This window comes from Mytilus californianus, unplaced genomic scaffold (genome assembly GCF_021869535.1).
Source record: "Mytilus californianus isolate M0D057914Y unplaced genomic scaffold, xbMytCali1.0.p SCAF_4, whole genome shotgun sequence".
Lineage (NCBI taxonomy): Eukaryota > Metazoa > Mollusca > Bivalvia > Mytilida > Mytilidae > Mytilus > Mytilus californianus.
This window is the reverse complement of record NW_026262690.1, coordinates 673,301-691,611: the sequence shown is the minus strand read 5'-3', so window position 1 is coordinate 691,611 and position 18,311 is coordinate 673,301. Positions and strand designations below refer to the sequence as shown.

The window sequence follows — 18,311 nt, the reverse complement described above, 5'->3', positions numbered from 1 at the left end:
CTTCCAGACATAACTTGTGTGTTAGCATATGGATCTCTTTGACATTGTACCACAAGATTCCATATCACTAAGGGTCAATGCTGGGATTGATTTTGGGGTTAATTGCCTCAAAATTTTAGGAATAAGGGGCCAAAAGGGGGCAAAAAACAAGCATTTTTCTAGTTTCATGACAATAACTTGTGTGTAAGTGTATGGATCTTTCTGAAATTTTACTACAAGGTTCCATTTCACAAAGGGAAAGCTGGAATTGAGTGTTGTGGTAATTGCCCAAAACGTTTAGTAATAAGGGGCCTAAAAAGGGGTTTAAAATAAGCATTTTTTAGTTTCTAGACAATAACTTGTGTTCAAGTGTATGGATCTCTCTAAAATTGTATTACAAGGTACCATACCACAAAGGCAATGCTGTTATTGAGCTTGGTTTGGGGGGAAAGGGGGTGGGGGTGATGAATCATAAGGGGGGCGGGGGTCAAAAAAGGGGTAATTTTTTTTTTCCTTTTTTTTTTGTTTAAAATTTACATTTTAAGTTAGTTATTTTTTATCACGAAGAGAAAGTAGGAATTGAGTTTTGGGGTTAATTGCTCAAACATTTATGAATAAGGGGCCAAATATTGGTCGAAAATAAGGATTTTTTTAGTTTGCAACAAAAACTTGTGTTCAAGTGTATGGATCTCTGTGAAATTGTATTGCAATGTACCATACCACAAATTGAAGGTTGTGATTGAGGTGGGGGATGATGAATCAAAAGGGGGTTGAAAAAATGTGTGGGGGGTAGGATTTTTTTTTTTTCTTTAAAATGTTCCATTTAAAGATGGTTGTTTCAGATTTATATATGAAAGAAAATATTAATGATACGGTTATATAACATGAGGAACTGAAATTTAAAATTATGTATATTGGAAATTTAGGTTACATTGGAAAGTAATAATTGGCTTTGGGGGGGTTGGGGGGGGGGGGGGGGGGGTGGTGTGGTGGTTATGGCTCTAAGGTTTAAGGAATAAGGGGAAAAAAGGTTAAAAAACAAGGGTTTCCATTTTAATAGACAAATAATTGAGTAAAGAACATTATTTAAAAGCAGTGTAAGGTTGGTAATTCAAACTCATTTAAATATCTCATCTACACTGCTTTTAAATTATGTAAATTGGAAATTTGCCAATAACTTTATTGTTAATAAATGCATTGGAAATTTGCCAACAATTTTAGTGTAATAAACTTCATTGGAAATTTGCCAATATAAAATTTTGCTGATGAAGGTTTTTTGTTTACCTTTAGCCTTGACTATGAAGTCATTTTCTATTTTTATAGCCTTATGATGTAGTTGAATTATTTAATACTTTTATGATGTGTTTAAATGGGGTTTTATCATGTTTATGGTTGCAAATTTATTGTTTTAGTATAATAAACTCCATTTAAAATTTGCCAATAAAAAAAATTTTTGTTTATTTTTAGCTATGATTATGATGTCATTTTCTATTTTACTTTTATGGTTGCAAAGAAATTTTTATTTTTAGATATTACTGTTAAATGATGCTGATTAAGGTTTTTGCTATGTTTAGCCATGACTATGATGTCATTTTCTATTTAATATCTGTTATGATGTATTTAAATGGGCTTTTATGGTTACAAAGGAATTTTATTTTTAGATATTACTATAAAATGTTGCTGATGCTGATTACGGATTTTGTTTATTTTTAGCCATGACTATGATGTCATTTTCTATTTTAATACCTTTATGATGTAATTTCCATTTTTAGATATTACTGTTAAATGATGCTGATTAAGGGTTTTTTGCTATGTTTAGCCATGACTATGATGTCATTTTCTATTTTAATATCTTTATGATGTATTTAAATGGGCTTTTATGGTTACAAAGGAATTTTATTTTTAGATATTACTTTAAATGTTGCTGATTAAGGATTTTTGTTTATTTTTAGCCATGACTATGATGTCACTTTCTATTTTAATACCTTTATGATGTATTTAAATGGGCTCCCATGTATTTAGATTTTTGATTATTTATACATGTTACCAAATTGGTTCACATTGAACAAAAACGGTCCAAATTTCAACTTTATTACATTACATCAAACATTGAATTCTACATATTCTTTGATATATTGAAATTAACAAACAATTTAGTTTATGGATATTCCACCATAATAGGTAAATTAATTTTTTTCCAGTTCTTACACCACATTCATCCTGTGTCAGAAACCTATGCTGTGTCAAATATTTAATGACAATCCAAAGTCATAGCTGTATCAAGCTTGAATTTTGTGTCCATACTTGCGCCAACTGTTCAGGGTTCGACCTCTGCGGTCGTATCAAGCTGCGCCCCAGCGAAGCATTTTATTGGTTATTATCTTGAATATTATTATAGATAGAGATAAACTGTAAACAGCAATAATGTTCAGCAAAGTATGATCTACAAATAAGTCAACATGACCAAAATTGTCAATTGACCCCTTAAGGAGTTATTGCCCTTTATAGTCAATTTTTTACAATTTTCATAAATTTTGTAAATTTTTGTAAATTTTTACAAAATATTTTCCACTGTAACTACTGGGCCAAGTTCATTATAGATAGAGATAATAGTAAGGAGCAAGAATGTTCAGTAAAGTAAGATCTACAAACTCATCACCATCACCAAAACACAATTTTGTCATGAATCCATCTGTGTCCATTGTTTAATATGCACATAGACCAAGGTGAGCGACACAGGCTCTTTAGAGCCTCTAGTTTTTGTCTATTTTTGAAAGAAAGTAAGATTGTTTCAGCACTAAAAGGCATTGACAATTATTTTGCTTTATTTATTAATTCTGAATACAATGTGTAAGTATAATTGATTTCTTCCAGTAAACCTTTGTGGTCACAAGATTGATGAAACAATAACCTTCAATTACAGTCAATAACAAACCATGTTAAAAGCATTCGATAATTTTCAGATGTCTAAAAGTGTATATTTTACCAACGAAGATATGCAAAAATGTAATTTTTTTCAAAAACACTGAAAAAACAAACAGTTGCCGATGGGTTTAATATGTCAATTCAAAAAGATAACTAACTTAGCATTTTTGGCTGGTTTGTCCAAAACAGGCTTATAGTATCTTAATGTGGGGCAGGTGGATGGTTGTGCGGGTGTTCAGAGAAAAGTGTGTATGAGTTTTGTATAATCAACTCCTACAGTTTTTAACCCAGATCCCTGAAACTTCACAGGAAGATATTATTGCACTTGAAATTCAACAAACTAATTAACATAATAAACTCCTTAAAATAATACATACACACAGATTTGGAAGTTATTACCTTTTTATTAAAGTTTTACCCTTGTCCGTCTTTACGTCTGTCTGTACATACGTACGTACACATGTACGTACGTCCGTACATCCCAAAGCTGGTTTCCGTTCTCTAACTTTAGTTTGCCTCTACCAATTGTTATGAAACTTATACACAATGCTTATTACCACAAAACACAGATCAAGATTGAATTTTGGTGGCATCACTTTAACCTTTCTAGAGTTATGCCCCTTTATAGATGGAAAAATTGCTGAATTTTTAGGCAGCGTTCTCTAACTTTAGTTCGCCTAAACCAAATGTTATGAAACTTATGCACAATGCTTATTACCACAAAACACAGATCAGGTTTGAATTTTGGTGTCGTCACTTTAAAAGTTCTAGAGCTATGCCCCTTTACAAATGGAAAAATTGCTGAATTTTTCGCTTCTGTTCTCTAACTTAAGTTTGCCTCAACCAAATGTTATGAAACTTATACACAATACTTATTATCACAAAACTCAAATCAAGTACAAATTTGGGTTGCTTCACTTTTACCGTTCTTCAGTTATGTCCCTTTATATCTTGATATAATATGCAAGCAGGGGCATCATCTGTGTCCCATGGACACATTCCCCATTTATTAGTCCCCTACCGACGAAGTCGAAGGGGACTTTAGGTTTGCACTCCGTCCGTCTGTCCATCGGTCAGTCTGGCAAATCAGCTTTCCACACTTTTTCTTCGTTCTTGAAGATATTGATTTGATATTTGGTATATAGTTTTATCATGACAAGTTATAGATAAGTTCGAATTTTGTTCCAGTCTGATGATTTAGTCCAGAGTTATGGATCTTAACTCTGGACCATATCTAATGTTAGGGTACTATGTTAAACTATATTTCTGTACAAAGGGAGATAACTCATTTTTTAAAAGACATTCTTTGTTAAATTATTTGAAGAATTCTTTGGCAGGTTTGTTTGTTATTTAGTATAAACTAATTTTCTGAATGCTATATATATATAAAAAAAATTATGAAGAGAAATCCTTTAATTAGATAATAATCTATTTTTATTAATGTATATATTTCAATACATTACATTGTGTAGATAAAAGTTGTTGACATTTTATAGATAAGTTACAAATCTATATTAGTTTGTGACAAATGAAAGAAAAAATATTTGAAACTATTAATTATATTTGATTATAATTTGAAAATAGATATACACTGTATTACATCAAATCTAATTTTAGAGAACTATTAATCATATCTGATGTTTTTTTCATCATGCTTATGTTTCGGTCTAATAATTTTGTGCAGAATTATGGTCCTTGGACTTGAAAAATTCACACATATAATCAGTTTTCCACACTGTTTTTAGTCATGCTTGAAGATATTGACATGATATTTACTTTTTGTTTACACCATGACAAGTTATAGAACAAGTTAGCATTTTGTTCCAGTATAATGAATTTTTATCCGGTAAGGGACTATGTATTGCCATGCAATACTCTCAGAATGCTTGTTTTATAAACAATAGTTAATTTTTACACATCTGTTTACAAGAAAAATTCATGTATAACCATTAATTATTGTAGTGATCATATCTATTCTGAAATAGTAAGTTACCTTTATAAATGCTGATGTAGCATAAAATTAGGAAATTCTAAGAAGAGAATAAAAAACAATAATAAAACAGTTAATATAAAAATAGGGAGATGTGATATGATTGCCAATGAGACAACTATCCACAAAAGTTCAAATGAAGTGGATGTAAGCCATTAAAGGCAACATTACGGCCTTCACCAATGAGAAAAACCCAGAAGGTATAGTCCGCTAAATAAAATGAATATATTTTATCCTGGAAGAATTGATAATTTGAATTAATTGTATCGAAATGAGTTTCCTGCTTTTCTTCCAGCATCAAATGCTGCCGGGGCTACAGCTATGACTTCCGAGAGTGAGACAGAAGAAGGAGATATGGGAAGATTGCAAGGTATTCAAATACACAACCTATTCATATAATAAAAATAAACACTAACAACTAAACTAAACATTTCTTTGGAAAAAATACAATATAATGATATATCTTTTTAAAATCTCCTTTGTTACTATGAATATATGGTGTGTAATCTTTTATATAAGTTATCAAGACCTTATCATAAAGTTATTTGGAAAATTACATTGTAAGTGCTCTCAAGCCTTCATTTGTTTTGAAATTTATATCGAAGGCTTACATCAGCAATGTCATATAAAATCAGCAATGTCATATAAAATCAGCGCTGATCAATTATTTTTTCAGGAGTTATGTCCCATAGAAATGTAAATATTTCCTTTTTGTGTCGAGCCTGCGACATTTATGTTCGAAAAGCGAGACATAGCGATCCTAGATTCTGGCGGTGTCAGCAGCGTCAACATTTAGGTTCAGTCTGTGGATAAAGTTTTTCAGTCATCAATAAATTTGTCAAACCTTCATGGAATTTTATGAAATTTGGACAGAAGCTTTTTAATGACCAAAATGCAGTATCCAGAGCAAAATTTTGAAAATATTTATTTTCATTTTTCCGTATTTTACTGATAAATGGACTTAATTTTTTTTTTTACATTTAACAAGTAGATGTAGTCTGGGGTTAAAGTTTGTTACACATCAAATACTTTGTCAAACCTTTATAGAATTTTATGAAACTTTTTCATGATTAAGAGGCAATGTCTGAAGCAAACTTTTGAAAATATATTTTCATTTTCATTATTTTTCTGATAGATGGACTTAGTTTTTTTTACAGTTAACATTTACAGACAGTCTGGGATTAATTTTTTTGACATGATAAGTTTGTTAACCTTTGTGGATTGTTATTAAACGTGGACAGAAGCTAATCTTCAAGACGAAGAAACAGCATCTAAAGAGACAGTTTAATTTTTTTTAAATTCTGTATTTTATTGATAAATGGACTCACTTTTTAAGTCAACATTACACTTTTACACTAACAGCAGCAATCGTAGGTAAAACACACGGTTCCACGGAACCCCTTACGAATTTTTTAAATGTACATGATATTTTCCTATTTAGTTTCTCAAATGTACATGATGTATACCTGTTTCCTTTCTCAAATGTACATGATGTTTACCTATTTCCTTTCTCAAATGTACATGATGTTTACCTATTTCCTTTCTCTAATGTACATGATGTTTACTGATTTCCTTTCTCAAATGTACATGATGTTTACCTGTTTCCTTTCTCAAATGTACATGATGTTTACCTGTTTCCTTTCTCAAATGTACATGATGTTTACCTATTTCCTTTCTCAAATGTACATGATGTTTACCTATTTCCTTTCTCAAATGTACATGATGTTTACCTATTTCCTTTCTCAAATGTACATGATGTATACCTATTTCCTTTCTCAAATGTACATGATGTATACCTATTTCCTTTCTCAAATGTACATGATGTTTACCTATTTCCTTTCTCTAATGTACATGATGTTTACCTGTTTCCTTTCTCAAATGTATATGATGTTTACCTATTTCCTTTCTCAAATGTACATGATGTTTACTTATTTCCTTTCTCAAATGTACATGATGTTTACCTATTTCCTTTCTCAAATGTACTTCTCAAATGTACATGATGTTTACCTGTTTCGTTTCTCAAATGTACTTCTCAAATGTACATGATGTTTACCTATTTCCTTTCTCAAATGTACATGATGTTTACCTGTTTTCTTTCTCAAATGTACATGATGTTTACCTCAGTGTTCTCCCCAGGCCCTTAAAGGACCGCGGGCCCGCGATGTATAATTTTTGACCGTGGTGCTTAAATTTTCAGTAAAAAAATTCTTTTGTGTTTTAATTAGGAGTTCATAACTTTATGATCACTGATAACTATTTTATGGCTTCACTCACAACCCAAGCGCTGACCTGTGACAAGTCTGCAAATACTTTGTACACAAACAGTGTGAACCCGATAGTTGCACACACGCCTGTACATTTTTTGTACATAATAAAGTTAGCTCATTAGTATAGTATAATATGTCTGATTAAACCATGGCCAAAATTTTCTTTAATTATGACATAGTAAGTGCATGATATTGGGTTTCAAACTATAGTATCTGTGAAGGGGACGGATATATGTACATATCACATGACCCAGTTAGTTCACGTAGAATATTAAAGTGTGTTTGCAATTAATTGCAATTTATTCTATTTAATAAATAAAATGTATGACTGTACCTTCAAACTGGATATCTATATCCACAATTAATGAATAACAGAAGTAATCTTGCAAATTTTATCCATGAGCACATGTTAAATCTATTTATATCTACTTCCTGTCATTTAGGCGGGAAAAATAGGGAGACTTTGTTGTTGACATTGAATACCTAAGATAAATTTATAGATTTAGGAATTCTTTTTAAATGGATCATGACAAATAAAGATTTAGATTTCAGTGCAGTATTAAGTCTGTATCAATGTTTGATTATCACCAAAGACAAGAAAGGTTAATATTTACATGAAATCTATGACAAAATGTTTTTAAATTTATGAAAAAAAAATTTTTTTTTAATTTAAGATAGAAACTGGTTCAAACAATAAATCAATATTTGTTCTTGTTATTTTATATCTCTTTATGACAAGAATCCTTTCACATACAACAACTTTCTTTCTAGAAACTATAAAAAAATTTTAAATTGAACATTTTTGGTCTTTTGAATGATATTTCATTTTTATTGATCATGGATTTTATAAAAGAATTGATTACTTTAAATTAAGATGAATATTTTGTAAATGAATCATGTTTTATTTATTTAAAAAAAATATTAGAGTATACAAACTGTTTATTGATTTACTTCTTTTTTTACCAATAATTTTCTGATTCAATGTCTACATAACACAGTACCACAATGTTAAAACAAAACAAGAGACATACTGCAGTAACTAGAAATATAGCTAAGCAACGCAACGCAACACAACTGATTGTATGAATCATTTCACCAAGCTGTCCACACGCGTTACCCTGGTGCTATCCAAAACTCCTGGGGAGAACACTGTACCTGTTTCCTTTCTCAAATGTACATGATGTTTACGTGTTTCCTTTCTCAAATGTACTTCTCAAATGTACATGATGTTTACTGATTTCCTTTCTCAAATGTACATGATGTTTACCTGTTTCCTTTCTCAAATGTACATGATGTTTACCTATTTCCTTTCTCAAATGTACATGATGTTTACTTATTTCCTTTCTCAAATGTACATGATGTTTACCTATTTCCTTTCTCAAATGTACTTCTCAAATGTACATGATGTTTACCTGTTTCCTTTCTCAAATGTACATGATGTTTACCTGTTTCCTTTCTCAAATGTACTTCTCAAATGTACATGATGTTTACCTATTTCCTTTCTCAAATGTACATGATGTTTACCTGTTTTCTTTCTCAAATGTACATGATGTTTACCTCAGTGTTCTCCCCAGGCCCTTAAAGGACCGCGGGCCCGCGATGTATAATTTTTGACCGTGGTGCTTAAATTTTCAGTAAAAAAATTGTAAATCGGTAAAGTTTTAAGCGATTTGTTTAATCTTTTCCGTGCGGTATAAAATTCCTGGTGAAATTTGACCAGTTCAAACCAGTTTACCCAGATTGTTGACACCACGTGATCGATTTACCTTATGAGGTTAACCTTGTTGATTGGATTTAATCCATGTAATTATAACTTGTTACATTATTCTTTTGTGTTTTAATTAGGAGTTCATAACTTTATGATCACTGATAACTATTTTATGGCTTCACTCACAACCCAAGCGCTGACCTGTGACAAGTCTGCAAATACTTTGTACACAAACAGTGTGAACCCGATAGTTGCACACACGCCTGTACATTTTTTGTACATAATAAAGTTAGCTCATTAGTATAGTATAATATGTCTGATTAAACCATGGCCAAAATTTTCTTTAATTATGACATAGTAAGTGCATGATATTGGGTTTCAAACTATAGTATCTGTGAAGGGGACGGATATATGTACATATCACATGACCCAGTTAGTTCACGTAGAATATTAAAGTGTGTTTGCAATTAATTGCAATTTATTCTATTTAATAAATAAAATGTATGACTGTACCTTCAAACTGGATATCTATATCCACAATTAATGAATAACAGAAGTAATCTTGCAAATTTTATCCATGAGCACATGTTAAATCTATTTATATCTACTTCCTGTCATTTAGGCGGGAAAAATAGGGAGACTTTGTTGTTGACATTGAATACCTAAGATAAATTTATAGATTTAGGAATTCTTTTTAAATGGATCATGACAAATAAAGATTTAGATTTCAGTGCAGTATTAAGTCTGTATCAATGTTTGATTATCACCAAAGACAAGAAAGGTTAATATTTACATGAAATCTATGACAAAATGTTTTTAAATTTATGAAAAAAAATTTTTTTTTTAATTTAAGATAGAAACTGGTTCAAACAATAAATCAATATTTGTTCTTGTTATTTTATATCTCTTTATGACAAGAATCCTTTCACATACAACAACTTTCTTTCTAGAAACTATAAAAAAATTTTAAATTGAACATTTTTGGTCTTTTGAATGATATTTCATTTTTATTGATCATGGATTTTATAAAAGAATTGATTACTTTAAATTAAGATGAATATTTTGTAAATGAATCATGTTTTATTTATTTAAAAAAAATATTAGAGTATACAAACTGTTTATTGATTTACTTCTTTTTTTACCAATAATTTTCTGATTCAATGTCTACATAACACAGTACCACAATGTTAAAACAAAACAAGAGACATACTGCAGTAACTAGAAATATAGCTAAGCAACGCAACGCAACACAACTGATTGTATGAATCATTTCACCAAGCTGTCCACACGCGTTACCCTGGTGCTATCCAAAACTCCTGGGGAGAACACTGTACCTGTTTCCTTTCTCAAATGTACATGATGTTTACGTGTTTCCTTTCTCAAATGTACTTCTCAAATGTACATGATGTTTACTGATTTCCTTTCTCAAATGTACATGATGTTTACCTGTTTCCTTTCTCAAATGTACATGATGTTTACCTATTTCCTTTCTCAAATGTACATGATGTTTACTTATTTCCTTTCTCAAATGTACATGATGTTTACCTATTTCCTTTCTCAAATGTACTTCTCAAATGTACATGATGTTTACCTGTTTCCTTTCTCAAATGTACATGATGTTTACCTGTTTCCTTTCTCAAATGTACTTCTCAAATGTACATGATGTTTACCTATTTCCTTTCTCAAATGTACATGATGTTTACCTGTTTTCTTTCTCAAATGTACATGATGTTTACCTCAGTGTTCTCCCCAGGCCCTTAAAGGACCGCGGGCCCGCGATGTATAATTTTTGACCGTGGTGCTTAAATTTTCAGTAAAAAAATTGTAAATCGGTAAAGTTTTAAGCGATTTGTTTAATCTTTTCCGTGCGGTATAAAATTCCTGGTGAAATTTGACCAGTTCAAACCAGTTTACCCAGATTGTTGACACCACGTGATCGATTTACCTTATGAGGTTAACCTTGTTGATTGGATTTAATCCATGTAATTATAACTTGTTACATTATTCTTTTGTGTTTTAATTAGGAGTTCATAACTTTATGATCACTGATAACTATTTTATGGCTTCACTCACAACCCAAGCGCTGACCTGTGACAAGTCTGCAAATACTTTGTACACAAACAGTGTGAACCCGATAGTTGCACACACGCCTGTACATTTTTTGTACATAATAAAGTTAGCTCATTAGTATAGTATAATATGTCTGATTAAACCATGGCCAAAATTTTCTTTAATTATGACATAGTAAGTGCATGATATTGGGTTTCAAACTATAGTATCTGTGAAGGGGACGGATATATGTACATATCACATGACCCAGTTAGTTCACGTAGAATACACTACAAACCAGTAAAAGTCTGAAATGGCCTATATTTGTACTCGACTGTACTGATTTTTACTCGACCAGTCTGAATTGGTCTGAAATTTACTTGATAATACTCGACTGTAGTCTGAACCATACTTAACAGTCTGAACTTGTACTCGACCAGTACTTAACCATTTTATTTTCGTCTGAACCATGCTCGACCTAGTCTGAACCATACTCGACCTAGTCTGAACCATACTCGACCTAGTCTGAACCATACTCGACTAAGTCTTAACCAACCTAGACCTAATTTTTGTATCTATCTATTGTATTTCATCAATTTAGGAACTGTTTTTAACAGCTATTTCCCCTGGCTAGAAATTTGAACAACAATTTGAAATTCAAAATGTATTCAATATGGCATATTGAAACCAAAATTTCACAATAAACATAATATAAATTCAACACCATATTTATCAACACTTACATATATATATCACCTTTAAAATAAAAATAAAACAAACTGATCAAATAATCTCAAACCGAATTGGGACTAACATTTTCAATGTTATTCAAATTTTTTTGAATGTTTCAGATATATTTTATGGTTACTGGACAATTTTCACCATTTACTTAAGCCTTGTATAGATTTATGGTGTCAGTTGAGTTTAGTTAATAATGCAGTGAACATTTTTTTTATTAAAATATATTTAAAATAGTATATAAAGCAACTTAATAAATTTTAAAAATAACACCTTTGTTTTGTAAAACCAAGAATTTAAGATAATCATGATAATAGAACTTCCATAGCAATCCTTGATAACCATTTAAAAAAGGAAATGTGTTCCAAAGCTGCAGAAAAAATTTATTTCAATTAAATTTAAATAACTTTTGGCAAAATTAAAGACATGGCATACAAGAAGCACTTTAATAAGGTTTATTTATCTCAGTACATGTGTGTTTTACAGGTAAAAAGAAAGCCCTTTTTTTCTTAAACTCGTGTATTACTTATCTAGTGAATTCAAAAGGCCTTGCGATTTAAGTTTTACAGGATGTTGCAATTTTTAATGAATGTTAATTAGAAATTAATACTCTCTGACCAGGTGTGATCTTTTAATGAGTTTGCCCCAAGCAGGAGGTATTACTTTATAAATCAGAAGAAAAAATTTATCTATTTCTTTAATTTTTTTATCCCCTTTTGATATATATTATATATAATATATCCCAAATTATAACAAAAATGGATATATTTCTAATATAAGGTTAAACAATTTCAGTGATTTTTTGGCTGTTGTTACCTCATTAAAAAGATAATTATATAACTATTGTATATAACCATGAAACCACTATATAGTTTTTCTTTAGGAATTTAGGAAAATTAAGTTTAAAAAAAAAAACACACATGCCAAACAAGAAGCACCTTATTAAGGTTTTATTACTCTCAGTAAAGGTGTGGTTTTTAGTTAAAAGAAAATTTTTTGTTTAACAAAACTCTAAAACTTTAAAATTAATATAATTAAATTATTATATAAGATAATTTAATTTAACTATCTCTATTTGATAAATCTGAGAATCATGTAAGGATGTAAAAATATATTTTTATATATATCTTTATTTTATTGTGGCTGTTTTCATTGTCAGAAAAAAAGAAATTAATTTTAACAGCTAACATTTAAAAAAAATATAGGTTTTTTGGTCAAGTATGGTTCAGACTGGTCGAGTATTGTTCAGACCTTTGGTCGAGTATGGTTTAGACTGAAAAAATTGGTGGAGTACAGGTCGAGAATGGGTTAAGACTGTTTCAGACTGGTCGAGTAATAGTTCAGACTATTTTCAATGGCAAAGATAAGGGTCAAGTACAAATCAGTACGGTCGAGTATGGTTAAGACTGGGGTCGAGTAATGTCGAGTAAAATTCAGACCAATTCAGACTGGTCGAGTAAAAATCAGTACAGTCGAGTACAGATATAGGCCATTTCAGACTTTACTGGTTTGTAGTGATATTAAAGTGTGTTTGCAATTAATTGCAATTTATTCTATTTAATAAATAAAATGTATGACTGTACCTTCAAACTGGATATCTATATCCACAATTAATGAATAACAGAAGTAATCTTGCAAATTTTATCCATGAGCACATGTTAAATCTATTTATATCTACTTCCTGTCATTTAGGCGGGAAAAATAGGGAGACTTTGTTGTTGACATTGAATACCTAAGATAAATTTATAGATTTAGGAATTCTTTTTAAATGGATCATGACAAATAAAGATTTAGATTTCAGTGCAGTATTAAGTCTGTATCAATGTTTGATTATCACCAAAGACAAGAAAGGTTAATATTTACATGAAATCTATGACAAAATGTTTTTAAATTTATGAAAAAAATTTTTTTTTTTAATTTAAGATAGAAACTGGTTCAAACAATAAATCAATATTTGTTCTTGTTATTTTATATCTCTTTATGACAAGAATCCTTTCACATACAACAACTTTCTTTCTAGAAACTATAAAAAAATTTTAAATTGAACATTTTTGGTCTTTTGAATGATATTTCATTTTTATTGATCATGGATTTTATAAAAGAATTGATTACTTTAAATTAAGATGAATATTTTGTAAATGAATCATGTTTTATTTATTTAAAAAAAATATTAGAGTATACAAACTGTTTATTGATTTACTTCTTTTTTTACCAATAATTTTCTGATTCAATGTCTACATAACACAGTACCACAATGTTAAAACAAAACAAGAGACATACTGCAGTAACTAGAAATATAGCTAAGCAACGCAACGCAACACAACTGATTGTATGAATCATTTCACCAAGCTGTCCACACGCGTTACCCTGGTGCTATCCAAAACTCCTGGGGAGAACACTGTACCTGTTTCCTTTCTCAAATGTACATGATGTTTACGTGTTTCCTTTCTCAAATGTACTTCTCAAATGTACATGATGTTTACTGATTTCCTTTCTCAAATGTACATGATGTTTACCTGTTTCCTTTCTCAAATGTACATGATGTTTACCTATTTCCTTTCTCAAATGTACATGATGTTTACTTATTTCCTTTCTCAAATGTACATGATGTTTACCTATTTCCTTTCTCAAATGTACTTCTCAAATGTACATGATGTTTACCTGTTTCCTTTCTCAAATGTACATGATGTTTACCTGTTTCCTTTCTCAAATGTACTTCTCAAATGTACATGATGTTTACCTATTTCCTTTCTCAAATGTACATGATGTTTACCTGTTTTCTTTCTCAAATGTACATGATGTTTACCTCAGTGTTCTCCCCAGGCCCTTAAAGGACCGCGGGCCCGCGATGTATAATTTTTGACCGTGGTGCTTAAATTTTCAGTAAAAAAATTGTAAATCGGTAAAGTTTTAAGCGATTTGTTTAATCTTTTCCGTGCGGTATAAAATTCCTGGTGAAATTTGACCAGTTCAAACCAGTTTACCCAGATTGTTGACACCACGTGATCGATTTACCTTATGAGGTTAACCTTGTTGATTGGATTTAATCCATGTAATTATAACTTGTTACATTATTCTTTTGTGTTTTAATTAGGAGTTCATAACTTTATGATCACTGATAACTATTTTATGGCTTCACTCACAACCCAAGCGCTGACCTGTGACAAGTCTGCAAATACTTTGTACACAAACAGTGTGAACCCGATAGTTGCACACACGCCTGTACATTTTTTGTACATAATAAAGTTAGCTCATTAGTATAGTATAATATGTCTGATTAAACCATGGCCAAAATTTTCTTTAATTATGACATAGTAAGTGCATGATATTGGGTTTCAAACTATAGTATCTGTGAAGGGGACGGATATATGTACATATCACATGACCCAGTTAGTTCACGTAGAATATTAAAGTGTGTTTGCAATTAATTGCAATTTATTCTATTTAATAAATAAAATGTATGACTGTACCTTCAAACTGGATATCTATATCCACAATTAATGAATAACAGAAGTAATCTTGCAAATTTTATCCATGAGCCAATGTTAAATCTATTTATATCTACTTCCTGTCATTTAGGCGGGAAAAATAGGGAGACTTTGTTGTTGACATTGAATACCTAAGATAAATTTATAGATTTAGGAATTCTTTTTAAATGGATCATGACAAATAAAGATTTAGATTTCAGTGCAGTATTAAGTCTGTATCAATGTTTGATTATCACCAAAGACAAGAAAGGTTAATATTTACATGAAATCTATGACAAAATGTTTTTAAATTTATGAAAAATTTTTTTTTTTTTAATTTAAGATAGAAACTGGTTCAAACAATAAATCAATATTTGTTCTTGTTATTTTATATCTCTTTATGACAAGAATCCTTTCACATACAACAACTTTCTTTCTAGAAACTATAAAAAAATTTTAAATTGAACATTTTTGGTCTTTTGAATGATATTTCATTTTTATTGATCATGGATTTTATAAAAGAATTGATTACTTTAAATTAAGATGAATATTTTGTAAATGAATCATGTTTTATTTATTTAAAAAAAATATTAGAGTATACAAACTGTTTATTGATTTACTTCTTTTTTTACCAATAATTTTCTGATTCAATGTCTACATAACACAGTACCACAATGTTAAAACAAAACAAGAGACATACTGCAGTAACTAGAAATATAGCTAAGCAACGCAACGCAACACAACTGATTGTATGAATCATTTCACCGAGCTGTCCACACGCGTTACCCTGGTGCTATCCAAAACTCCTGGGGAGAACACTGTACCTGTTTCCTTTCTCAAATGTACATGATGTTTACGTGTTTCCTTTCTCAAATGTACTTCTCAAATGTACATGATGTTTACTGATTTCCTTTCTCAAATGTACATGATGTTTACCTGTTTCCTTTCTCAAATGTACATGATGTTTACCTATTTCCTTTCTCAAATGTACATGATGTTTACTTATTTCCTTTCTCAAATGTACATGATGTTTACCTATTTCCTTTCTCAAATGTACTTCTCAAATGTACATGATGTTTACCTGTTTCCTTTCTCAAATGTACATGATGTTTACCTGTTTTCTTTCTCAAATGTACATGATGTTTACCTGTTTCCTTTCTCAAATGTACTTCTCAAATGTACATGATGTTTACCTATTTCCTTTCTCAAATGTACATGATGTTTACCTGTTTCCTTTCTCAAATGTACTTCTCAAATGTACATGATGTTTACCTGTTTCCTTTCTCAAATGTACATGATGTTTACCTGTTTCCTTTCTCAAATGTACTTCTCAAATGTACATGATGTTTACCTATTTCCTTTCTCAAATGTACATGATGTATACCTGTTTCCTTTCTCAAATGTACATGATATTTACCTATTTCCTTTCTCAAATGTACATGATGTTTACTTATTTCCTTTCTCAAATGTACATGATGTTTACCTATTTCCTTTCTCAAATGTACATGATGTATACCTATTTCCTTTCTCAAATGTACATGATGTATACCTATTTCCTTTCTCAAATGTACATGATGTATACCTATTTCCTTTCTCAAATGTACATGATGTTTACCTGTTTCCTTTCTCAAATGTACATGATGTTTACCTATTTCCTTTCTCAAATGTACATGATGTTTAACTTTTTATACAACAGCAAAATAAATTTTGCGGTCGTATTGGTATGACGTTTTCGGCGGTGTCGTCCGAAGACACATTGGTTTTCGCACTCTCACTTTAGTTAAAGTGAATGGATCTCTATGAAATTTTACCATAAGGTTCAATAACACAAAAGGAAGGTTGGGATTGATTTTGGGGGTTATGGTACCAACAGGTAAGGAATTAGGGGCCAAAAAGGGGCCAAAAATAAGCATTTTTGTAACTTCCAGACATAACTTGTGTGTTAGTGTATGGATCTCTCTGATATTGTACCACAATGTTCCATATCACAAAGGGAATGCTGGGATTGATTTTTGGGGTAATTGCCTCCAAATTAAAGAATTAGGGGCCAAAAAAGGGGCAAAAAACAAGCATTTTTCTAGTTTCATGACAATAAATTGTGTGTTAGTGTATTGATCTTTATGAAATTGTACTTCAAGGTTCCATATCACAAAGGGAAAGCTGGAATTGAGTTTGGGGGTAATTTCCCTAAATGTTTAGGAATAAGGGGCCAAAAAGGGGCCAAAAAAAAGCATTTTTCTAGTTTCACGACAATAATTTGTGTTCAAGTGTATGGATCTCTCTGAAATTGTACTGCAAGGTACCATACCACAAAGGGAAGGCTGGGATTGAGATTGGGGGTGATGAATCATAAGGGGGTTCAAAAAATTGGGGGGGGGGGATTTTTTTTTCCTTTTTTTTCTTTAAAATTTTCCATTTTAAATTGGTTATTTCTGATTTATATATAAAAGCAAATAATAATGATAAGGTTTGAATAGGTAAATTAAAATTTTTTTAAGTTCTTAGACCACATTCATTCTGTGTCAGAAACCTATGCTGTGTCAAATATTTAATCACAATCCAAATTCAGTGCTGTATCAAGCTTGAATGTTGTGTCCATACTTGTCCCAACTGTTCAGGGTTCGACCTCTGCGGTCGTATCAAGCTGTGCCGAGCGGAGCATTTTATTCCTTTCTCAAATGTACATCATGTTTACCTTTTTCCTTTCTCAAATGTACATGATATTTACCTATTTCCTTTCTCAAATGTACATGATATTTACCTATTTCCTTTCTCAAATGTACATGATATTTACCTATTTCCTTTCTCAAATGTACATGATATTTACCTGTTTCCTTTCTCAAATGTACATGATATTTACCTGTTTCCTTTCTCAAATGTACATGATATTTACCTGTTTCCTTTCTCAAATGTACATGATATTTACCTGTTTCCTTTTTCAAATGTACATGATATTTACCTGTTTCCTTTCTCAAATGTACATGATATTTACCTGTTTCCTTTCTCAAATGTACATGATATTTACCTATTTCCTTTCTCAAATGTACATGATGTTTACCTGTTTCCTTTCTCAAATGTACATGATATTTACCTGTTTCCTTTCTCAAATGTACATGATGTTTACCTGTTTCCTTTCTCAAGTGTACATGATATTTACCTATTTCCTTTCTCAAATGTACATGATATTT

The 18,311-nt window shown here is 30.6% G+C and overlaps 1 protein-coding gene across 5 annotated transcripts in view; it reads left to right on the top strand.

Annotated features, from left to right (window-relative positions):
- Positions 1–18,311, top strand: part of LOC127737231 (E3 ubiquitin-protein ligase TRIP12-like) — a 113,657-nt gene that overhangs the window by 24,639 nt on the left and 70,707 nt on the right. For all 5 annotated transcript variants that reach the window (XR_007999281.1, XM_052247766.1, XM_052247764.1 and 2 more), the window contains one exon: positions 5,190–5,264. Coding sequence is in view for 4 of the 5 variants with exons in the window: in XM_052247766.1 (XP_052103726.1) it covers positions 5,190–5,264 (75 nt within the window). In the remaining variant the exon portion in view is untranslated. The remainder of the gene's footprint in view (positions 1–5,189; positions 5,265–18,311) is intronic.